Genomic DNA, 26,545 nt, shown 5'->3' with positions numbered 1-26,545 from the left:
TGACGGATGTGACAGATGTTTGAACGAGCTTTGCTAGTTATGCTTTATTAAGGCACCAGCTGAAAACGACAAAGCAAATTCTCAATGTAATATACTTTAATAGGCACAAATATAATCATAAAACAATATTCCAGTTCTGTATCATTTTGAAAACAGAATATATTTCCAAAATAAATGTAATAAATCTTTTTAAAATGACTGAGATGACAATAAGTAAAATATGCAGTACAACAAATAAACATACATTTATCATTACGATCACATAAAACCAAACATAAATCAGATCAATCTAGCATTCTACCTCTGGTTGGACCTCGGTTTGACAACCGGGCGTTTTGTATCGTCATTGAAATAAATTCCGGCTTTTTATGTGCCGTTACAAATGTAACTTTATTTACACCGGACAACCAACACCGCTCTGAGCTCTCAAAGGCAGTTTTAAATTTCGTGGAGACTTATGTCACTTGACGCTAGTCCTAGAGCCCTGAGAGTTTTCCTGTTTTAATAAAATTCTGTACCATGCGTTGTACCTAATCTGGGGATTGAATAAACACACACACACACACACACACACACACACACACACACACACACACACACACACACACACACACACACACACACACACACTTATTCTTAAACGCATGAAGCTAAAACAAATGCATCACAGTCTTATGAATACAACAAAACAGAAGCTTAATCTTTTTTTCATACATTTTTTTTCTGGCAAAGCTGCAAAGCCATGATAACACTGCAAAAAGTTTCTGAGAGCAAATACTGTGCACGTTGTGATTTATTTTTGCCATGGAAGTCTAAATACAGCAAGGATATCAGTGTGGACGGGTTACGTTTTTAATTTTCATGTATTGCTTCCTTTTTAGCCTATCCAGCTGCTGAGAAGCTACATTGGAGTCATGGAGTGTTTTTAACATGAGCTGTCATTATTCATGTGTGGTGATGTCTGAGGATTTATAGAGTGGATTCATGTGGCTTTACATTATGTACTGTTATCACGCACAGAGAAAACATATGTGGGAGATTTTCTTTTCTCAATATTAGATTTAAATATGAGATTAATCAAACCGAAAATCTGTGTTCATTTGAAATCTCCTCATACAAAAGTCCTATTCTTTTTGTCTTTTAAATATTGTTTCTTGTGACTTTTTTTTTGTCTTTATTCAGAAAGGCACAGTGTAGACAGACAGTACATGTAGGAAAACAGAGAAGGGGAATGACATGCAGTAAAGGTCTGGCCAGCTCAGCGTGTTGTCATTCTCAGGGCCTCAAATACTGACGGTTTTGTCAAAACCATTGAGAGATACGCACATGGTGCTCTTTGGGCTCTGCGTCGCCATGACACTTGGGTTGAAGAAGGAGGTCATGTGACGGAGCAGAAGCGTGACTAAGTCAGCATCATAGACTGTATATAAAAGTGGGCGCAGCTTCTAAGTCTAAAAAATGAGGCCAATGTGGAAGTGCCGTTAACTTGCAATACCATTTAGGGACACTAGGGGTCGGCTCCATAGACTTCAATTTCTCTCATGAAATACAGAGTCAATACGTGTTTTCCACAAGTTGTTATGGTGTTATTAGCTAAAGTCCCTCCTTCTTATTAGTTTTCTGGAGGTCCACGTGGAAATCATCCCATCATAAATTCAATATTAGACCTCAAAAAGCAGTATGTTTGGAGGCGTGTCTGTTTGATTGACAGACCTGTGGTGCAGTTAGGGCATAGAAAGAATTTCCCCTTGGGATTAATAAACTAACTAACTAACTAACTAACTAACTAACTAACTAACTAACTAACTAACTAACTAACTTAACTAACTAACTAACTAACTAACTAACTAACTAACTAACTAACTAACTAACTAACGAACGGTCTGTCTGTCTATCATAGTGTCCTCGGGTTCCCACTTAGATCGAGTCAAATTTGCTGATTGTTCCTCCCCAGCTCGTCCAAATGTGGTCACTTATGGCTCAAAAATTCGAGGTTTCAGAACAACACTTCACAAACAAATGGATGACGTCATGGTTGGATGACATCATGGTTAGTCCGCATAGCGAGGAGGTTGAGGGTGGTTGGATAGAATATACCCAGGACCTTTGCCAGGGAGGCCGGTGTTTGAGTTCGAGAGAAAGCAAAAGTAAACATGGATCTCTTTGAAGTAACATAACACATTACTTGCATGATGCATCTAACATTTGTTACTTAAAATTACATACTTAAACCCAAACCCTGATCTTTTCCGGACCACATAGTTTTGGTGATTAAACCTAAGGCTCCTTGTGGGTATATCTGAAACACCAGCAGGATGAGACAAACTGCAGTATGACATCCTGTGATGAGGGGAATCGAACCAGAGACCAGAAATCATAAATCATTGGCCATTTTGTTTGCTTCCTACTAACACGGCTCTCGAGTCATCTGCAATAAGGTCAAATGTCCTTGTGTATTAAAACTTTACCAATTACATCACTACTTTGTTACTGAATGAGTGTTTGAAGCTATCTAGAAGCCCAATGGGGGTAATTGAAATAATGCTAACATTCAAGTACACTTAATGCACAAACACCCCAATTTCAGGTCATGGATGATCTAGAAATTATTCAAATTATAAATACTGATGTCTCATACAATAAAATGATTAGCAGAAAAGTCAAAAAAATAAGTCTTTGTTAGAATAGAGAACGTAAACCTATAAAAACAACTGAGCATTCTTCATAATTAGAAAATATCACACTTTATGGCACCACTCCTCAACTTAAGTGCAAATAATCGAAGAAAGGCAACAGGAGTAAACACACAACAGTAAAGGAGTACAGTGGAGACTATTCAAACGCAGCTCCTGCATTCATCTCTACACTTTCAGTGGCACGTGTGCAGTCATCCAGTGATGTAAAACCATTATTGTCATAAGAAAGCATAAAGAATACGACATCCAAAACTCAAACATAAATAAGTTCAAAGTCATGACCGAATCATACGAGACCTTTTATAAAATAGGCAACTCAAACTGCCGTAGGACGATTAAATCAGTACCTATTGGAGGGGGTCTTTGGGCACTGAGTGATGTGACAGGAAAAGGCAGGTTTGGTTGTGGTAAAGGGGCTCCTGGGACGCCTGCTGGGGTCAAGAGGAGATGGTTCTCTGTCGAGGACTTCCTGCTCTGCCCTTCTGCTTGTCATACTTGACGGAGACGATGAGGAAGACCAGCAAGGTGACGCCCTGGATCCCCGCCAGGAGGAAGAAGTAGTAGTGCAGAGAGCAGTCGTTGATATTACCTACAAGAGAGACAATGAGGGTGTGATTTAAAAAAAAATATGTCAGGCTTTCGCTGAGACACCAAACAATAAAACTGGCATTTGGATAACACTTGGAAACTGGCAGGGGAACGGCAAATGACAAATATGGAAATTTGGAGAACAAAAGTGTCACTCGCAACATATTCAGAAGGGGACAGCAGGGGGGTTCTTTTATCACAAAGTGCTACTCCACATTAAAAGAAATAACAAAGGTAAATGGCCACAAGCTCACAACTGTGATAGGCTGCTCTGTATTTACTCGACATAAAAGTCGAGCTTGAAGTGAGCATGGCAGGGAAACATGATTCTGTCAGGAATTAGAACTCAGCGGGGGGCGGCAGAGCTTGTTACTTCTCATTTCACCACAGTGAAACCTCCCGAAAGTGAAGACGATTGACCCTGCACTTCAGCGTTGATACGGGAAGGCGGTATTGATGATCTGGAACTGAAATATCAGAGAATAACAGCAGTACAAACTCTCAGCTGTGATTCGAGCTAGGGAGTCTTTCATCACTATCAAAGAACAGTTTGTTTCCTCACGGGACCAGGATGTGATAAAGAGGAGGAACAAAATTAACTGATGCCTCCGCTGTGATTTGTAGGACTGAAATATGACTTGTTGGCAGAGGAGGACAAACAGACATTATTTGTTGACATCCCCGGTCTGTTTTTTTTCCTTATGGGTTTGGAGAATTTGGCCAGGAGCCTTTAAAATCGTAACATTTGCTGCACTGTTGACTGAAGTTGTCGTCGTCATTCAGCGGCAAAGCTCAAGAGGAAAAGCGCAAAACAAATCCTGTTTTCGTGTTGCTCGGGGTTTACATGAAGGGCAAAGCTGACGACAATACAATTGTCTTTACTGTTCAAGTATGGAGAGAATTGGTTTGGCGTTAGAGCAGCTTTTGTCCTCTTGACCATGTGAGGCAGACCAATTGACTTTGGAGCCGACGGCATGAGATGATGCTCGTTACTACTCTGCTGGACAAGGAGGCATTTTAGGTTGATTGCTTGTTGAAAGGGTCATTATACAAAGGGAATATACAACTGCATATTTAAAAGTATAGCTTTTGGTTCATGAAACAGTCTCCATGTACAGCACAGTTTTACCAGTGGACAGAGATACCTATATCTTCCATCTTTCATTATCTGTAAATGTGAAGCCCTGGATCAATCTTGTGTCGTCCTCTGAAAGCTCCCATTAGCTCCTCCATGTGGATCTGTCACACTGAATAAAGAGCCAGAGAACGAGAAGCGGGCTTGATTTTAATTAGACATGTATAAGTTCTGTGTACTCGAGTACAGTCTAATTACACCTGCCAGTTTAAAGTTAACACACCCTTGGGTCAAGATGGCACTTATGCTGAAAGAGTTTTCAATTATTTCACTTTCCGACTATTTTACAGAGTCACTTTGGAACGTGTTCAATGCGATGCGGGTCAGATGTATTTTAACAAACCTGCCGTTGGCCGACTATTTCAGTCAACTTTCTACTCCTCCTTACTGTGTTCGAAATCCTCGTCGTTATGGGAATCATGAACAACCTCCGAGCTAGCAACATATATGCGGGAGATGGCGTATACATCTCTAAAGATAACTTCATCCGTCCACCGCTAGTGGAAACCTGACTGCGGCACAGGCCTGTCAATCATCAGACACGCCTCTAAGCATACCACTTATGAGGCCTAGTATCTCATTTATGATGGGATTATTTTCAGATGGACCGCCAGAAAACTATTAAGAAGGAATGACTTTAGTGAATGAGACCATAATGACTTGTGGAAAAAAATTATTGACTTTGTATTTCATTAGAGAAGTTGAATGGGAGTCAATGGAGCCCGAGGCTTTTTGGAGCAAACCCCCTGGCGGTTTTGCATTTTAAGGCCCTTACGCCCTGGCTTAACTTTTCCAATCTGGAAGCTACGTCCACTTTTATATACAGTTTATAGTCACCATATAAATACGGCCCGAGTAGTTTACAGCCACTATGAGCTAATGTCTAGCGGCTATATTTAACATTTAATGCGTTCATAATAATTTTATAGAAAGAACTCTGTGATTTGATACTAAATACAGCAAAAATCCCTTCAAAATAAATCTCATTTGAAACCTGAGGAAATATTTTATTAATTTATCTCATGGGAAATTGAAACCCTTTGCACTGACTAAAACAGTCTTGATTACACAAGCAATTAATTGGATAAGAACCAACTAAACGTCTTCTGTTTTCCACTAAATAAAACCAAATTAAAAATGTATTTAAAAATTAGGACTCATTAATATTTCTTTCCTGAAAACCATGAATGTCTGTACACAAGTTTTTGGCCGTCCATCCAGCGGTTGTTCAATTATTTTAGTCCGGACCAGAGTGATGGATTAACTGCCATCCCAAAGTTTTCGACGACAGACTTCACTGCTTGCTATGAATGGAAAATTCTATTTATCAAACCAGAGATCATGGAGGGCAGAATATTGGTATGTCAAGAATACAGAAAAGTAAGGTGATTCTCGACAAATATACACAGACGATAAAACAATATATTAACCCGATAAACAAGAATGTGTAATATCAACCAAAGCCCTGTATAACAGCCACCTCACTTAGAGGCAGCTGCGTCACAAAGTATCTTCAGCTTCGTGTTCTTGAACATGATTTCACAGGACATCCTTTGCCACGAATAAAAGAACAAGATGCGGTGAAGATTCAAAAGTGATTCGGTGGCGTGGCACGATCACCAGCGATCGGTAGAGCAGATCACACTCCATGATGTCACCACGCGTATCGTGCATATAAATGATTCTTGTCCCACTCTCTCCGCTCTGTGCATGTCTTTGAGGATAATTAGAAATTGAGGAGAATAAAGGGACACGGCGATGATGGGAGGCATGACTCAGGAGTGATTCTTTGTCAATGCTCTGTGCACCGGGCTATCTCTACAGCAGGAAACCTTTGATCGAGGAACACAGACCGGGCTGATGACTCTGAAGTTCTGCCAGAGCATTAATGACGCGAGTGGCAAGCGGGAAAGCTGACAAACACTTTGACCCCCGCCGCAGTTTCAATTTATGTTGTTGTCATCTTAATCTGGTCAAAGGTTTTAAATTGTGAGAAATAAGATCAAGAAACAAAATGTCGTTTGAATAATTAATTATGTACAAAACAATATGCTTGACCGCAGGCCGGGGGAGGAAGAGGGAAGTGTGTTTGCAGTGAGGGCGCTTGTATTTTCGATCGATATGTTGCTTTAACAGATAAGTGAAGCAAGACTCTGCTGCTGCAGTCTTAATTATAGGAGCCGCTCACAAAACGCAAGTAATTCAGCATGCAAATTATGTGGGCGAAGACATGTGTATACTTGCCAGCAATGTCCAGAGTGTTTAGCAAAATATGATCCGTTTAAAGGGAAATATGAACAACGTGAAAATAAGTGGAGGATTTGCAGCAACGTATTCAACAATTTCTGCTCGTGGGAAGATAGTGAATATCAGCACCAAGCCTGTTACAAATCCTGATTTTAGGGCATTTTTACTCCTTTGAAGGAAAAAAAAAATGTTGCAGCAGCCTTAAGATTATTCTGACAGATGACTGGATCGCAACCTTTGTTCTAGTTTTCTAAACTTCTCAGCACCCAAGGAAAGAAAAAGGGGGACCGGCAAAAAGCAACATACAATTTCTGAAACGGTGCTGTAAAATTGTGCAAGGTTTCAATTTTGTTCTTGCTCTAATTACATTATACATTAAATTAGGCTCAACCTCCTTCTTTCAGTCTCCGCCCCTTCCCCCCCCCCCCCTCCCCCGGGTCCACTCAGCTGCCAAGCACTTTCACAAAATATGGAAGGCTAATTATGGTAGCAAAAGACCAAAGAAGGACATATTGTAAAATCGTTAATGAAGCCCATAAACGTCCATCAGTTATTTTAAAGGCAGGGAATAGTGTAAAACAATCAGATTGTTGTGACGTATTGCTGTTACACAATTTGAGATTTCTACATGTGGCCGGAGGTTGTGTTTGACAGCTCACAGTTAGTAAATTACAAGGTAGTGATTACACTGAATGCCCCAACAGAAGGGGTTAGCCATCGAATATCTGAGTGATATAAACTTGCAGGACAATATACCTGCGAGTGGGTTTGAGCAGACTATGCGAGTCCAGATGAAACGGGTCAATATCAATTTAATGTTTGAAAATGGATCAATTGATCTAGACCCTTCAGTGCAATGACCCAACATTTTAATGCTTCAGTGACTTCAATGCCATCCTCTGCCTCAGAATGAAGTCCAAGAGAGGGAATCAATGCATGTTTGTTTCAGCTATAAATATAGTTATTTTCTGCAGATCTGCCTTGAAAAACTTTATGATTGATGGTGCAGTTTTCTAACTGGCCACAACATGCCAACCATCTTTATGTGCCCTATTTTACCTCTGACGGATCAGAAATTACATTTTCATACAGGCCTTTCAGACAGAAAAAGAGTTCCTGTAAAATTTGCCATATGTGACATGAAAGACTTCTATTAAAACCCTGACATTTCACTGAGTGTGACCCAACAGGATGTCCGAATGTCAGCTCTGTGAATATCTGAACACTTCCCAGACATCTAATAGAACATCAGTCGGGACTTGAAGACTGGTCAAAGAAAAGGCCATTTCCTGCAGTGTGACTGTACTGGTTCACAAAAAGCATTCACTTTGAGTGAATGATACTTTCACAAAAGGGGAGACCATTTAATTCAAAAGCCATTTTCTAAAGACAAAAAGCTCCTCCTGCAAAAAGGAACATTTTGTGAAGAGAGTAAAGGTTCATCTATGATTGACGTGGCTTATAAAAGTAAAACAGATGCATGCTACCTTTGACAGGAAATGATGTAGTGTATACCAGGCTTATAAAAATACTAATAAAAGAACGTGATGGATGACTACTCAACCATATGTTTTCACAGTGGCAAACAATGTGCAGTGGGATTTGAGGAATCAATAATTTCAACATGAGCTCACTATGGTTTAAGTTTGAGAACAGATGTGGCCAAAACACTCCATAAATATTTTCACCGCTGCTCTGCAGCCCGCTGCCACATACGTCATTCACTCCAAAGAACAAGAGCAGTGACAGCACTTTAAAGAAGTGACCTGTTTTTTTTGTTTGTTTTTTTTTTGGGGGGGGGGTTATCTGTGTGAGACACACGAGTAAACCTGACATACCAAAGCGTGTAATACACTCGTCTTTTATTGTACAGTACCCGTGTCGCGTTTTGCGAAGGAGTGAGAAGTAAGATACCTTATGTTTGGGCACCAAAAACCACGTGGTTATGTTTAGGAAAAGATCACGGTTGGGTAAAAATAAGTAATTTTACATAGGTAATATCACATACGTTATGTAATTTAAATACATTGCGTTATGGTTGTACTTACATACTTGTCCTTACTGTGTCACAGACTCAAACACCAGTTGTCCAGCTGAAAGTCTGTTCTGTCCCTTTACCCCCGATCTCCTCCCTACTTGGACTTTATCCCTCTTAGTTCTTCGTGACATTACCTTCTTCTTTGACCGTGGTCATACATGCGTGTACTGGACGAGGCGTAATGTAACACTGACACGGTGTCCTCTAGTGGACTGATGGGTGTATTGCAGGCTTTGACGTGATACTAGAATAACGTAATGAAGGACAAACTTGATGGGGTCTTTGTGTGACCCTACCTATGCCGACTAGCATTCGTTTATGCACAGAAAGGCGGGATGATGGAGCGACAGCTTGACAGGAGAGCTGAGCATCCACCAGTGTGATGCCAAACCAGCAGTGCCGTCCTCCACGTACCGCCCCGGGGACGGCTTTACTTAAGAGGAGCGGGGCTACGTAATCGGACCCCCAGCCTGTGATTAATGTTTGCTGTCTGTCTTCAGGCGCGTGCAGCTCAGTAAAACTGAGCACAGCTCACCCAGGATGCTGTTTACCGCACACCATGCTGCCCGCAGCCATGGAAATAAGTTGAATCCATGGCACCTAGAGAGCCATGAAATGTGGTAGAACCTAACATCCAACAAACTGTGAAAAACAGCCAGAAAAACAAACTGCATGATTCCTAAATGTACCTAATGCCTAAGCTTCATGCCATGTGTCTTTTATCAGTGGCCAGGAGGATGTTTTGTTCCATTCCTGCAGCACACCTTCTTTTAAATGACTTGTTTTGGAAAGCAAAAGGAGTCTTACAGGCAATCCGACTTTAGTTTAACTTCCCCTCGAGTGACACAAGCCTGAGCAAGGGATGGATTTATGAAGCACGCCAAGCATCTTCCAGTGCTAACATCATCAAAAGTACCTCCCTACCTGTCGGCACACTGTATTAATGAGCTATTAGGTGTTTGAGAGTAAACAATTTACAGTGCTGGCTTATTTACCGCATGATCAGGGAAAAGTGCATCTGGGTTGGGAGCCTCCTCTCGCTAGGGAGCCCATCCATCTGCTGCCACCACCACGCTATTCATTCCAGCACTTGGACAGATTTACACAAACCTTTTGTCGTTAGCCTGACATCCCTATTCATAATGTGAAACACTTAAAACAAGAGACCTGCACAGGGTGTGCCCCCCCCCCCCTCTTGGGACTAATTTACAGAAGCTGTAAGTGGATTTTAAATCAGCTCGAGCTATGAACATTCTTAGGGTATGTTGGAAAATTAATTTCTATATATTTTTTTTAATCGATTCCAACAATTCTCTCGGGTGTTCATACATACAGTCAATGCTGAAAGTCAATAGTACATTCTTCTTGCATGGGGCATCTAACAGCAGGCTTGGCAAACTGTAGTTCAGAACAATTGTAGACAAAATACTGGAAATCAATCACCACTATTGTCCTATTTGGATAATGATCATGTGATAAAGATATTTCAAAGAGATCATTCTTTAAATTGAAGCAAAAACAAAGTCATCTCATAAACCACTCCCATGAGCCTGACTGCATCTGCATGTTAAATGGCAATGAATCAATCATCCAATCACATCCATACCCACTAGAATATCAGCATGTAGGTCAATAGCTTGTTTCTGCGCAACATCAGTGCCCATATTGTAATATGTTTGATATATATATCCAATAATTGCACTTTATTTATATTTACTCAAAGCCCCTTATTGAAGAAAATGTGATTATTATCCTAGAGGTGGTATAGAATGTTTTTGTGACTGCAGAAAGAAGTGCAAACACAACATTGATATAATGATCACATTTTAAGTTAATATGTCAAAGTCGTTAGCTAACAGTTGCCTATTTCTACACACGGCAGTCACATAACGACATTGTCAGTCATTTGGAGTCCAATATTCAGTGTCCTTTTAACTCTGGAAATACCTGGCTCCTTCACTGCTATATGTTTCACTGTGCTCACTGTCTAGTTGCTAACTTTGTCTCTTTGTTGAGGTAGTGCGCAGTGAGTTTTTAAAGCTTTTACCGTTTGACAGATTTCTGCTGCGGCCAAATATTAACCAAAGAGAGAGGTGAGAGAAAACCAACACAGGAAAGTTTCAGGTATAAAACCCAAAATGGTGGGATGAAAGAAGCTGTGATAGACAAGTAAGCCCTTGTATCTGAAGTAATAATCGCTAATTAACGATTTTTCCTTCACGGGCAGTGGTTGTTCTACCAGAGAGGATGGGCGGAGCTAACAAAACATGCTCGCTATTCAAGTCTGTTGTCTGTAAATTGCCAACTGGCTGACGTCACACATGTGAGGCTGTTTGGATCTCTGGGAAGTGAAGTCCAAAAAACAATTAGCGCTTATCGCCAGAGGTACCGCCAAAGAGAACGAATCGGAGCGATTCCAGATTGTAGCTTTAAATATCAGTTACAGTTACGGCTGCTTTCGTTTGTGAAGTTCTGCACCACTTGGTGGCGGTGTGTGCCTTAAACGTCCCAAATTATGAGTGTAAAATCTCTTACCGAAGTCTTTGTGGGATGACATCCAGCCGATCTCCTTGATGGAGACAATAGCCAACAAACCGGAGCCCACAAAGGAGCCGATCCCCGAGAAGAAGAAGAAGAGCCCCATGATGGCGCTCTGCATGGACTTAGGGGCAGCAGAATAGGCAAACTCCAGACCTGTAGCAAAGAGCGTACACAGACATATATTTGTTTTACTGTTGTGGAATATTTAAGATATAAATAGAGGAAATAGTTTATACGACCTGAAGCAAACAATAGAGAAAGCTCGATAGCGAGCGGCAGTGTATTGTACCCTGTGATATAATGCTATGTAGAGAGACACTTTGCCTGAACACGTGTTGTGGAGTTCATGAAGGTGATAGTTGAGCAACAAGGTAACACTATGTTCTGGGGTATATCATCAATCCTTATCCATTCATTATGTAACATAATGGTTTTTGTTGAAAGTGACTGCTCCCTTTTAAATATACTGCATTTGAAAACAAAAGGCCTCCTCGGCAGTGGTGGCTCTGGTACCTGTTCGGCTTGGTACTGGGCTCAAAACGGTTATTTGTGGAAAACACATCACTTAGCATTTACTGTGCCATGAAAGAGAAGGATTAAGAAAATTGGTAAGAAACCTAAGAGAAAGACAGATGAGTGTAGGCAAAAGAGAGACAGATTTTGTTTTCTTTCCCAGAGATCAGTCTTCCTGCAAGCTGACATTGATAATTTCATGGCACCTCAAACATGTGATTTTTCAGATGAGGCCCTATAGCTACATCTGTCAGGAGAGATTAGGGAGCTGTGGTTAAATACATTTGCCTTTCAACACCTTCCTTTAAGGGGGATGTTGCACAAGTGAATGTTTCCTGACAGATACCTGTGCTAGTTGTGTAAAAAATTAAAACTTCATTAAAAAAAAAAAAAAAAAAAAAAAGGAAGGAGATGGGTGCAAGGTTATTACTCCTACTACAACATGAATGACCTTTCCAGAGGTTCACAGGAATACATTTGTTTCTATCCTGAGCAGACGTTCGGATAGCACCGAGCACTGGTCAATAGCCCTGCATATCACGGGGGATTTCAAAGGTTGTTGGGAGTTCTGAGGTACAGCTCTGCACTGCCGAGGGAACAGCACAGACCAGCGTTGTCATTATGCTCAATACAGCTGTATGTGTGTGACAACAACTTGAGATCCAAACAAAGTAATGCCAATGACTTTCACCACATGCAAAACAACAGCCTGACCATTCTCGGCCAAAAGGAGAGAAATCGTATAAATGCAATGAATATATATATATTGTTTTGTTTTTTTTCTTTTAGAAAAGAGGTCAATTTTTTGTCTTAAAAAAATAACATTAGCCTTTAACTTTTTCAGTAGTGAAATACATCATTAAAAAATAATGCAGGGGGTCATTTTGCAAATGTTTTTTCTGATACGTATTGCCTGAAAGCAGACTAACTTGTGTGGTGTGTGTGTGTGGAAAGTATTAACCATTGTCCTACTAAACTGAGGATGGCAGCGAGGAAGTTCGATGGCACAGAAGGTTTTAAAACAGGCATATTGAAATAGAGAGCGACTAAGGGGGATAGTTCTTCTTTACCAGACATATGTCACAATTCTGTCATCCAGTTTTCCTCAAAGTAAGCCCAGTGGGATTGTATGGCGGGAGAGAGGAGAGTACGTTTATTTTAAGGATCCCTATAGCTTAGTTAAGTCTGGATTGGACTTTGTCATATGGACCTTGTTGGATTTGTGTAAATTCCTCTGCTTTTTAGGAGCCTTATGGATATCTGTTCAAGGGCTATATAATACCCAAGCTCATTAAGCAAATTTCAATGTCTGCACATTTTAAACTTAAAGATGATAAATGTTCATTCCCACAAAACGCTGATGATGAAGGGATGAGAAAAAAAGTATTTCAATATTCAAGGTTCAATCTTCACTGTTGATCCAGAAATAAAGTACTATATGGAAGACCCTACAACAACATGACCCGTAGTAATAGGTCAAATGACTCAATCATGGCTGGAGGCCTTTATTAACTTGAATCACTAAAATAATTGAGGACTGAGGTCATGACTGTAGAGGAATAGAAATAAACAAAGACAGATATAAACGGATATATAGGCTCCAAACAGATAAACAAAAGGCAGATTTCTGCTGTCTAGTGCAGGTGTATTGTTGGGTAGAAATGCTGCCACACTGCACGGTTCTGAAGTTCTGACAGACATAAACTCCTCTTTTAATAAAGACCAATATTGTTGCTGTTGTTTCCATTTATGTCTCAGTTTGTGCGACCACAGTTTAATATAGAATTAGAGCGACTCCTCACTGTCACATTATTGTTTTACTGGGACAACATACTCTTCTCATGGCTGCTTATGAAATTACATTTTGTCTTTAGACCAGGGCTCAGAAGAAATGAGAGCCAACTTACTGAGCCGTTTTCAGTTTATGCCCAAAAAGTATCGACATTTTTTTTTTTTGCAGCTGTCATTTCCAACCTGAACTGTTCTGACCTGCTTTTTTTTTTTTTTTTAACCATTTTTCGAAAAGGAACTGGATATCTATTTTTCTGCAGAACATAAACACTGTTAAAGTTCTTGACAAGGATTATGAGCCTAATTTGAATGAAATTTACTGGAATGAATCCTCTGACCAGCAACAAAAAGACACTTTGGATTCATGACTGAAAATATACTGTGATTAGAGTCTGCTCAACATACCAGCTGGACAATTTTACAAATATCACATCTATTAGTAACGCCGCATATGTTACGAATGTCCCCCGAAATGAAAACTATTCTTGACTGAACATAATGCAGAAAAAGATGCTTGTGGTAAATTAGACATTGGGTTTTTTTTAGTTTTTTTTTTATAGTGATTTATGATTATTAAATTCCCAGTGCAGGACTGATGTCAGTGGAAAGAAAACACTGTAAAATATCATGCCTCCAAAACAAGGGTTTGATAACCTCAGGGACTGAGGGATCATTGCGAAGAAAGTGTGTTTATATATATCGTATGTACTGTATACATATAAGGAATAACGGGCGGTATATCAATATCAAAGTACTTGTATTCCATAAAATTGGTATCAGCATCTGCCCCAAAAATTCAGTTTCAGCCGAGCTATAACTGTGATAGACTTTATCCATATTGCTCAGAATTCCATACAGTTAAACTATAATTGATGTCCAATTTCATGTGAAATATTTTGTTGGCTTTACAGTGAATCACAGGCTGCTCCTTTCTTCCTGCTGTCATTAACAGTCGACAGAATAAAAGTGGGAGTTGACACACTGAGTTCTTATAAAGATGTTTAGTCTGAATGTAACTGTCAGCTTCTTCAAAATGCTGGACTGACAATAAACATACAATCATTTTCTGTGTAATATGACCTTATTAACAGCATGTCTGCTGGGGAAGCATGCTAATTGGATAATTACAAGTTTGACTTGCAATATAGTGTGTGTCAGTACGATTTGTTGATAATATCTCTACTGAGTGTGTGGTGTCTAGTGTGAAGCGGAGGTCATACATTTATATCATTTGCTAGTACGTATTTAAGTTCATTGTGGTACATGTCAGCGTAGCAGCTGACTGAACATTGAGGTGAAAAGTTGATATCATGATGTTAATTGTGTTGCGACAGTGACTAGAGCCTCAGGGATATACAGGACAGTGTAATGTACATGTCTGTGTATCTATCCATCTTACTAACTATTGTATCAGTAGCAGAGAAAGAGGCCGGTAACTGGTTGCCGCTAATGCAAAGCGTTCATCATTCAAATGTAAAAAGGTTACTTCATCGTCACCTTATTCATAAAACGTCCCTTTACTGAACAGTCGAGTGAGAAAATCAGGATGATCAATTATCAATTGACGTCTTGGGCTATTTGCTCTGGACTACAACCCACAAACACATTAAGCTGGTGCAGTCTGGCAATGAATCAAACAAAGTGTTCAAAAAGGGTTTACGCATTCATCTTCATCGCATTCTGCTTACAACAATGGGCACTACGGGGTTTTAGCCCACAATATATTCAGAGTGGTTCAGTGGGAAGGCAAAGCACCAGGCTCATCACTGCAAGATACTGTATTTCACTATTAGTCTAAATCATAATGTTTCCCTGACCACAGTATTAAATGAGAACACGGAGAGGAACATTTCACACAATATGTCAAACAGCTGTACCTGCAATGCTGGCAAAGATTTCGCTGATTCCTATCAGCACGTACTGAGGCACTTGCCACCATATGGGTAAATCTGCTGCGTAGTAGATAACGTTGCCCAGCACCTGGTCAATGGTACCATTTGATTTGACAATCTCCAGACGTTTGGTCTCCAAAATACCTGACGGGTTGGACACAGAAAACAGTTCACATGAACACATTGAGCTGAAGGTTAGAGAAAGACATGATATCCTAAATAAACTACACATATACATATATATAGTTATAATTGTACAACACATGAACTCAAATATATAATTCAAGCAGGGCATTGGATAAATCTTATGGCTTGTATATTTCGGGAAGGGTAAAGAAACACTCTGAAGTTTGTGACATCAACAAACAGCCGAGGACTCAGTGACAGTCCATTAAGGATTTAGCTAGTTTAAGGCTGCCCCACCACTTCATTAAGATCCCATCTGCACGCTTCTCTATTCTGGCAGTTAGTAATGGGACAGTGTAGACAGTTCAATAATAAGAACCAAGCAGTTGTCATCAGCTGCTGCTGCCTCCTAAAAGCTTTATTCGATAGCCATTATCATGTAACCAACGGCTATTTCCAGATAACTCCTAGAGACAGCTTCCTATCATAACTACACTTAATGCTGTATTTGAGTAGAGTTGTAGCCTTGTAATCCGGATATCCTATAATACCAGTCGTCCATCTCATGCGGCGTGGCTACTGGGCAGTCCAAAGCGAATCTCACTCTATAAACACACATCCCTGCTTTTTTATTTTTCTCTCTAACTAAATATCACAGATCAGACAACCCAGTGTGATTCCTGGCAACTTTGGCTTTTGGACACCTAAAAGCCACTGAGCTTCAACCAAACCGGATTAGTACAGAAACTTAAGAGAATGTGATAAAACTTGTGGGGGGGGAAAAAAGAATCGCTTTGAAACCAGTATCTGCACAGATTTTCAGAGCTGGTCTCAGTGTGTGGCAGAAGTCTGTGACTGCTGTACACAAATGATCACAAACAGCCCACTGTCTGCTTGACAGCATGTCTTCAGCCGTCTCTTTGCACTGAACGGAAGGTCCCGCTGTCCTCACACCACGTGCGTCAGCACGTACGATGAAACCCTGTGAAATATTGCTTGCACCCAAACATGACAAATTCCTGCACATTTCATGCACAAGGTGATGAAAGTGATTCTAACGCTGAGCAGCAGCAGTGTGACCAATGCCGTGGGCAGGCTGACAATGTAATGGGTTCAACTGGCTTTTCTGTGGGCACGAGATGCCACGCTTGGACATTCACAACTATCCATCTGTCAGTCTCTGAACATCATGATTTCAGCTTGTGGACAGATGCCGATAAGCACTGAGGGCTCACATAAAGCCAACAATGGATACAGTTAATAATAATGTAAGGCAGCTCACAGGACTTACTGTTACCGAGTCACATGAATGTGAAGCAGGGCAATGCTGGGGATAAACAGCGCCAATGCTCAGCACATTATTTTTGCATGAATAGTTATCACAATAAGCTGCAGCAGTGTCTCAATAACTCGTTTTAAAAAACATATAACTGGACAGATTGGATCCAGTCATCTGATTTATTTCCTAAAATAATCCAGTTCAGAACTGTGTTGCACACTAGTTGTGTATTCACCTACTGTTCTGTGACCAATGCTCACACCACTGCACCATCGTAAACCCTTTCTCTCCACTCCCAGAACTCAAAATTGCTTTCTACAATATTCAGAATTTATTTAGGCCTGAATTCAAATGCAAGGATTGCATCTTCTTTCAAGAAGCCAAATGGAAAAGTAAACACCTGAATGCCTTGCAATGAACATGTTAGAGCACTTCTCATTGTAGGAAAGCCCGTGTCCCTTGAAAAGAAAATATTACATTTTACCAGAAAGTAGACACATTAGATTTAGTTAATGGACCACATCACACTGATTGAAAAGGATGCTTCTGATGGGCTAAGTCAGACTTTAATAACCCTCAAACTATAACATCTGAAGGCTGTCCCCCCCAACACACTTTGTGGTCTTTATGCCTCACTCTATTTGGATGGGGTGCGGAAGAGATGAGAGTTTGGTCCGGCACCCTTTCCCCTCTCTCACCCATAAAAAACGCCACACACATATTTAAATGGAAATTATTACCTTCAAATCAGCAGAGCATCCCTTCAGTCTATAAACTCAACATGAACAGTGTATAAAGCTGCATGAATCAGCCATTAGTTGTTTGTGAATTTGGATTTGAGCAGATTAAAACACTGTTCATGTCATCCAGCAGGCTTTTACCATAGGTGGAAAAATGTATGGCTTCTTTTTAGATAATGAACCATATTTAACTGCTGTGTTTTATACGTACTGGTCTGTGTTTTATATGTACTGTGGCCTTTTACACACTCAGATGACTATAAACAGGCAAGAATGAATACTTTATTATTATGCAAGTGAGGATTAAGAGAGTTACCGGGTTGTGAATATTAAGTGAAAAATATAATAAGTGTGATCTAATGAGATTTCACCTGGTGAACTCCAGTAGTCTCGTTGTGAATTGATAATGCAGCATACAAAACTGTTTTTTTTTTTTTTTTTTTTCTTGCAACAGGTAAACAATAGCTAATTTGTATGCTCAAATTGGACCTTTTCAATCTGAACTAAAAAATAATGTGAAATAATAGGAAAGAATGAATTAGGATCCCCTGATCTCTTTGGGGGTTAAATTAACTAATGAGACAGCAAATCATATTATATTATATTATATTATATATTAACGATATTGACCTGTGTGTTTGCCAATCCCTACTTTATCTTTCTTTTATTTTGTGTGAAAAAATATTCTCTCACAACCGCTGTCAGTTTTGATGAATTGCATGTTTAACAATCAATTGGAAAAAGCCCACCAGGCAATATCTAAAGGTCACTAATAATGATAGGCTGTGTTCATATTCTATGTGGAGGATGTAAAGTGCACCTGCAAAAAAAAGAAGAAAAAGCAGTGGTTGATGAAAATGTAATGTACATTGATTCTCAGGAGGGTTGCTGATTTGCTTTCTTCCTGCCTTAAGGCTTGAATCTCTTAGAACATTTTAGCCTGGATGTATCAGTGCGGCGGCAGCAGCCGCTGACAGGGCCTGGCTAGAAAGGCTGTTTTCACAATAACGGACACACTCCGAGTGAAAAGGACTGGGGAGCGTTGCTGCATGTGGGTGCAGTCACACAGGACTACACTGTTAGATACCACAGCTCCTCCTGTGATCTACCGGGTGGGAGTGGAGAAAAAAAAGGACCAAACTCCGGGCTGCTTTTCCTTTGCCAGCTCGAAAGTGATGTTTTGATATCTGTGACAGACCATCTGCTGAGTCCCACAAAAACCAAAGGCAATCATTAGTTAACAAAAGGATTTGCCAAATACCTGTAAATCATCCTCAGAGCAGATCAAAAGTTGCCTCAGCAACAGCATTCCCCATATAGTATGCCACAGTTGTATCACAACTGGTGAAAGAAGACTGATGTTTCATAAGTTCTCAAAAACAATGCTGAAAATTAAAATAATAAATGACACAGATGTGGCTCTGCAGCTGCATTCCTCATTGTTCTGACTGCATGTGGCATTTACCACAGCAAATAGGAGCTAACTTTGTTGTTTCCTTAGTGTTTGTCTGGCCTAGCTAAGTGACAATGCAGAGAGAGCATGTCTGTTGGTGCACTCACCCGCTGCCACGGCCGACCACATAACAAAGAACATCCCCACTGCAATCCTCTTTAGAGAGGACGGCAGCAGGCCACGCCGCTTCAGGATGGGGTCTACCACTTTGTCTTTCAGGGGAATCAGCATAAGGATGAGCACTGCATCAAACATGGTGAGCCAGGCAGCCGGGAAGTGGAATGTCATCTGGTGGATCCAGAGGAGAGACATGAGATAAAAGTGTACAAAAAGCAACAAAGCATGAAAACTACAGAGGATGTCAGTGCAGCCCAACACAGTTCACCAAGTGTTTGTGTTCAAGATTGTGCATGTGTGTTTACTTCAGTCTTGATACTACTTTGGCACCACCAAGTGGTCAAAAGCAAACATAATGTGATGAAAAAAATATGCATTCAATTCACAGCAAAGAAAGCACACAGTTAAATAAATGTATTATTACTGAATAAATAGTAGAATTATTCATACTAATACCAACAGCAGTATTACTGATGGCATTATTGTTTTTTTTTTAACATGGTTATTTATTAAAATTGGCACGAGACAAATTTATTACAATATATCCTATAATAAAAGTTTTTCAACTCAAATCTGAATCTATTATCATCTTTGAAAGGAATCACAGTGTGCAAACAGACTGGATGACAAATCAATCAGATAGAAAATCCATTCTAAGCATACAAAGCATCTTCAGGTTGAGGCAATATCTCAGTGAGTGAACAATGAAACAGTGCACACTGCTGGAGCTGTTTTTTTTAGCAATTCAAATTCCAAGAGCTATCAGCTCCTGATGTGTCCCTGGTTTAACACTTCTGATAGCATCATTTATTCTCAAATTGAATTTCCATTTCTGGGGAGTAACTGCTGGCAATCTATACACAGGTCCTTTGAGAGTGTTTTCCTCTCTTGTTTGTGCATTATCATATTCAAAATGATAGGTAGTCCCAAGTGACACTTCTTGGTCAAGAAAAGCCTGGCATTAATGACAGAGATGTCCCAGCAGACCCAAGTCACTTCCCTAAATGAACTGCATACATGCATACGTATATTGTATGCATAAGTATATGCATACAATACAGTGCAGTGGGCTCCATATCACGGCTTCACAAGATGATTAACAATTATCATATATAAATATATATTTCAAAATATAAATATTTCTGCAAGGTAAATTGTTTGGATATTTATATTCAAACTGAATCATCTTTGCTTTTTTGTTACTTTTTGTGTACCTGTTCTTTGCTTTCTTGTTAAATATTGTATAGTTTCGTCAGTACCCGACACGCCAGATGGTTTGTTACACAGAACCATCTGAGTACTTTATTCGTCCTTGGAAACAGTTTGGAAAAGGGCATGCACTTTCAAAAAATACTTGGCAGGTGATTAGATGAACCATCTGTCTATCATGAGCTAACTTCAACCAATCAGATTACTGTTGTTTTTGAACAAAGAGTTGCATCTCTCTGTTGTCACACCTAAACCACTCTCGTAGCTGCCAGTATAGGTTCTTAAATAGGACGCTGATCAGTCCGAACCACCACCGGTTCAGACACAAACTCATAACTTGAAGAACAGATTCCTTACAAAATGTAATTTAAACATGTAAATCGTCAAACATGTATTGTAAATTAACAGATTTAATCTGGCCATAAAAAAAAGCCTAACACATTCACTCTTGCCACCCATTTCCACTTATTATTATCATTAGTATGGGTTCTGTTTCCTTGAAGAAACAGTGTTTGTTCAGTTTAGCTATTGAAATGTGTTGGGTGAGGTGAGGAAGCAAATCACAGAGGCATCTAATCTCACTTCCCTTTTGATGTTGAGAAGTGTCGAGGCTGGTAGCAGAAGAGGCTTAGTTCCGTTTTTGATACCAGATAAATTGTACGTGAAAAAAATAAATAAAATGTGAGTATGGTTCTAAAACAAGGTTAGAAAAAATGATGGAAGATGAGTAAACAAAACTCTGTCTGAGAGTGTCAGAGTCACAAGTCTCAGTGCATATTATTGTGAAATATAGGAATATATATGTGGTATTTGTATAGCACTAAGTTAAACTGTGTGGTTTACAGGCAAGTGTTTCACTTCACCTTTTCATGAAGTCAGTACTGTTATCCCAAGCAGGCCTGTTCAAAAATACCAACAGGCACATTACAATATAAAACTGCACTTTCGAGTCTATTCACTTTCATAGTTTTTGAACCTTTCATTTTTGGGGAGTCCAGTACCATGTGGAACAGCTGAGGGACTTTCAGTCATCAAAGCCCCCCAGAACTCAATATACAATCTGTCAGTGATACACAGGTACAGGAGCAACACTCACCAGAACGAATCAGGTGGAGGCGCTGCTGTGGAGAGATATAATAACTGCAAGGTTGCTAATCTGCGCGGTATTAGTCTGTGAAATTCTGACTTAATCCCAAAGGCATTACCAGCCTCCGCTGCTGCCTCCAGCTGTTGCCTACCATTGTGAGTCACTGACCTACTGACTCCTTTAGTTTCAACAGTGACAAATGTAGTTAAAAAAAAAAAAACGTATGGGGAAATAATCATAGAGTATAGTTACAGTACCAAATCACAATGTCAGACCACACTGAGGCTATTTTTTTAATTAAACAAAAAGCAAGGTCAGCATGTTTACCTGATGAGAGTCAGCAGTGCTGTTCGAGGCTGCATCTGGAATCCTCAGATGGAAGCTCTGCAGGATGTACGTTGTCTGCATCTGCAACACAATAAGGAGATTAGAGTCTCAGCATGAAGTAATTCTGCACTTTATGATCACCAGGGTGTCTAGTACAAAGCCATTCTTCTCTAATTTAAAACCGGAAAATAATCTCCCCTCATATGTGTGTGTGTGTGTGTGTGTGTGTGTGTGTGTGTGTGTGTGTGTGTGTGTGTGTGTGTGTGTGTGTGTGTGTGTGTGTGTGTGTGTGTGTGTGTGTGTGTGTGTGTGTGTGTGTGTGTGTGTGTGTGTGTGTGTGTGTGTGTGTGCGTGTGTGCGTGTGTGCATCCAGAAAAGCTTGTATTGGCATATTGAATTACTATATATATCGTAAAATATATGTCATAATTTTTTATCTAATTTAAAGTGGGTGGATCTTACCTGAAAGTACACTGTCCAGTAAGGTATAAGGGCAAAGAAAACCGGAAGGATTTTCACCAGGGCTTTCACTTCCTCTACTTTTTCTTCTGGAAATTTTCCACCGTAGGTCACTTTGGCACTGTCTAGTAGTCCTGGGTTCTTGCTTTATGGGAACAAAAACAAAAGGAAATAACTTTAAAACTACAGTGGAATTAATAACATAAAATGAAAAAGTAAATAAATAGAGAATAAGCTAGAATTAGTCTGAACTGTTGAAGACTTAATCAGCCTTTTTTTGTGAACATTTTACCCTTAAACAACAGCACTTCTAGAGATAGGAAGCAAACTTTTTTCTAAAGCCTATAATCCCCATCTCTGGAGGAAATACCTTAATAAAGAATTCTTGAAAGGCTGCGGGATTGTCCAATTTAAAATATTCAATGTCAAGTTTCTGAGCCGATTGTGCTGCTTTGGTTCAAAGTCAAGTATCAGCACTTCAGAATAACTTTTCACCACAGGGGAGGAAGATTAACGCCTGGACCAGGGGAGAAACAATTTTTTTTTTTTTACATGGGGATGAAAGCAAGCTTTAAGATAAAGGTCTATCAACAACACCTGGCTGTGTTATTCCACTGGATCAGAGTCACCATCCCACTGAACTCTGCCATGAACGAAAACACTTACTACACTGCTGGAAGGAGGTTCCCATTCAGACTGATGAATGCTCATTGAAGGAATTTTTACCCCTTTTATTCCCTTGAAATGCTGTTTTATATCATCTTGGTCTCATCACTGCATAAAATGCACTAAAATGACACTCAGGGGTGTCATGCCGTTCTCACCGGAGCAAGTTAGGCTCCTTTGGTTTCTGTGAACAGCAGGCGTAGCCCAGGATCTTGAACAAATCTGTGAAGGCGCTGCCGTCAGCGGGCTTGGTGATGAAAACAGTGCGTCCCAGGAGAAAGACCAGGAAGGAGACTCCGAGGCACACAGTGGGAATGATGTAGCCGAGCGCAAAGCTGATGTTTTGCTGGATGTAGGCCACGCCACCCAGAGACAGGATGGCTCCTAAATTGATGCACCAGTAGAACCAGTTGAAGAATCTGCGCGTGGCCTCTGGTCCTCGGTCTTTGACCTGTGATCACACAGAGCACATGATGACAACAGTCATGTCACACATACAGATGTTCACACAGGGAGAATGTAAAGACAAATCAAAGTCATACAAAATGACTCATACTCTGAACTATATAATAGTTGTTTGTCGTACCAGTTTGGATGTCAACTAGCAGCTTTTTTCAGCTTTACAAGAAGTTTGGTCATCAGTAAAAACAGGACTCCAGAGAGACCAAAATAAATACAAAATACATTACATAGATCAGCTTGAAAAAATAAATAAAACACTTGAGAACACGTGACAGAAAACTAAGACGAACAAAGGGGAACAATAATCCCAAATTGAAACTGAGTGGGATGTTGTGTCACATTTGATTCAAATAGTAAAATGTTAAAAAAAAATACTGTAGTATTTTATGCTATCATTGCATGGAATATCTTTGGTCGTATTAACAGCAATTTCTGAATTATTCTTTCTCTGCTCGGTGTGGCTTTGAGCCTTCTCAAAGAATCCGCAACAATGGTGTCCAATATTAGTTTAGCAATGCTAAAATAAATCCAGTTAACCATCACTGAAAGGAAATAACATTATTCTAGCAATGGTACTGACCCACTCCACATGCAGTTATTCTTGTGGAACAAAAGATTTTATCAGTGCATGATGAAGTGGATATGTCTTTTATATATGAGCACAAAAGACGCACTGGTACAGATACAATTAACTACTGAGAAGATACTGTCACGACACTCGGCATAAATCTTTCTGGCCTTCCTCACTGCAGTGGTACAGTGTCACTCCCACAATTAATCACTTCATTTCAATGTTACCAACAACTATATTCAAATATGTTTTAAAATGAAACACTCCGAGCACATTTGCTTTAGATCCTTCTACATTTAGTTTTGACACAAGATCAGTGAGTGAGTGGTGGTACTCCCTCCAGATTTTAGTCGTTCCAGTATAAGACAAACATTTAGTACACTATCTTGTTGAAGTGTTGACCTTTGATCAAATACACAATGTGATCAGCATATATTATACTGAGTGTAGGCAGACAGATACAACATCTGAAGTGACTCTACAGTTTCCTCCCTTCTGATTCCTGCTTTAACTTCACACCCTGACTTTAAGATTTACCCACCACCAGCTGCCTACACAGATGCCTCTCCTTTGGTCCAGTGTAAAGTCCCAGGATAATTGATTTTATGATGCAAATTCACATGAACTATGGCAATTTCTATGCTGCACGAGGGTGCCGTTACTTCTTAAGACAGGATTCAGGCCATATGAAACAGAAAATTTTCAGTACCTCTCAAGTGTTCACAGTTCCCACAGATTTAGGACTCAGCTGGAAGATCATTTGTGGGAAAATAGTGCCTTTATATGGTAAATTTAAGATTTCTGTAAAACTTCACACACTGAAGTAACATGATGTTTATGTAAGTATAATTGAGTTATATTGACTTGCCTCAACGCTGACTGACACAGGCAAAAAAAACTAGCTAATGTATTCTTTATTTCTTTGTTTTTCCTTGGTATTACTTTAACGCATGTTTAAACTTGGAAAAGAAACATTGACAGAAATGTAAAAATCGTATAATATGTGTAGTGGGATCAAGTACTAATCATGTTAACGCTGCAAGTCCCCTTTGAACGGTTTTACCCACTCCTGATTAGATTATTTTGAGAAACAATGACTCCATTGATTAACTTATCCATTTCTATGACTGCTCCTTGTAAAGAGTCTTTTGGATAAATTGACATTATTTTGACAGCAAACTGAAAGATGTGTGTTTCACTTCTTATTACCACCAAAATATGAATGAATTTGTGTGAGGGAGATATGTAATAGATTTTAAATTATGTTTCAAAATGTATACTTTTTTTTAACGGAAATACTTAAAAGCGGCCGTGATGATCAAGAGCATGAATATCTCAGTGAAATGTCATGGTGCAGCAGAAATCCCATCACATGTCTGATCCTCCATGAAGTCTCACTGCATTCTCAATTTTATACAGGCCTGTCAGAAAACAAATCTTCCAGCCGACATTAACTCAGTGTCATCTGATTTAATACAGACCTTGAGATCTGAAAGTAAAAAAAAAAAAAAAAAAAAAAATGTATACTCTACCTGATCTGCTCCAAATGGAGTGATGTTGGACTTCACAGTGCCCACACCTAATGCAATTATAAAAAGTCCACTGTAGATTACTGGGGCACAATATGAGGCGCGAATGGGGCAGGTTACGTTACTCGGAGGGGTACTGTTTGTGCTTAGACACTCAGCAGGTTGTACAGGAAACGCTGCCTCTTCTCCACATAAGTGATTCCTGGTGTCTTCACTTGAGATGAAGGGGAAAAATAGCAAGCCGATAAAATACAGGATCAAACTTGAAGCGATGGTCACGAATTTTCCAAAGTAGGCGTCTGCCAGCCAGCCTCCAAACGGTGAAATCAGGTACGTGATCCCCATGAACATCAGAGGTGCCTGACTCGCCTGAGTGCCCTCCCAGTAAAAGGACTACCATTGAGGAAAAGAACCAGATTGGATGTGATGCCGTAAAACGCAATCCTCTCCAATGATTCAGCCAGCAGAATGGCTGCACAGGCCAGTCTTCTCCCCTGAAAGACTGACGGTGGTGGAGGTCGAGCAGAACCTGACTCCAAAAGAGGGGAGCTCTCGTTGGTATCCCTGTTGTTCGCCATTCTCAACCAACTTAATGGAATTAGGTTTTCTTCCTGATTCAGTCCAAACCTGCAGGTAAAATACAGATGGGGTTAAAAAATAAATTAAATAATAATAATTAAAAAAAAAAAGTAAATCAAACGCTGTCACCACTGTTAACACAGATTAAAACAGCCAGCTGTGCCAAACCTCACAACAAATGTATTGTCACGTGCTTTTTAAGCAAGATAGCTTTAGCACGCCGGTAGCTTGGTAATAGTTTGGTTTTACATTACCTTTAATTACTGACACGAGTCCCAGTAGCCTTCAGTAAACTCCATTAACCTGGATTATACTAACTGCTCAAAGGTTGACACTGTCTCGTCTAAAATCGGTACTTTATCACCAGAGAACTGGAAGTCAACACAAAAAAAAAACAAAAAAAAAAAACAGTCACAGTACTACCGCGTGACACACAGCCCAGCCGACGAACTGTCACTCTTGCGTTGCTTAGGTGACGATCTATAAGTGACACGCACGTG

General features: G+C 39.9%; 1 protein-coding gene across 1 annotated transcript; it reads right to left on the bottom strand.

The window, feature by feature from the left end:
* Positions 1–1,838: 1,838 nt before the first annotated feature.
* Positions 1,839–26,449, bottom strand: slc15a4 (solute carrier family 15 member 4). Its single transcript, XM_069706741.1, is given in 10 exon segments — positions 1,839–3,285; positions 11,240–11,398; positions 15,427–15,585; positions 19,147–19,327; positions 21,780–21,860; positions 22,242–22,383; positions 23,063–23,355; positions 25,470–25,855; positions 25,858–26,093; positions 26,300–26,449. Coding segments are annotated over 9 exon segments (1,740 nt in total). The 5' UTR covers positions 26,045–26,093; positions 26,300–26,449; the 3' UTR covers positions 1,839–3,133.
* Between the last annotated feature and the right edge of the window lie 96 nt (positions 26,450–26,545).

This window comes from Brachyistius frenatus, unplaced genomic scaffold (assembly GCF_029030835.1).
Source record: "Brachyistius frenatus isolate BFR_SWC_R1_liver_20210118 unplaced genomic scaffold, ASM2903083v1 Contig_64, whole genome shotgun sequence".
Taxonomy (NCBI): domain Eukaryota; kingdom Metazoa; phylum Chordata; class Actinopteri; family Embiotocidae; genus Brachyistius; species Brachyistius frenatus.
Note: the sequence above shows the minus strand (reverse complement) of the source record. Positions and strands in the feature narration are given on the sequence as shown.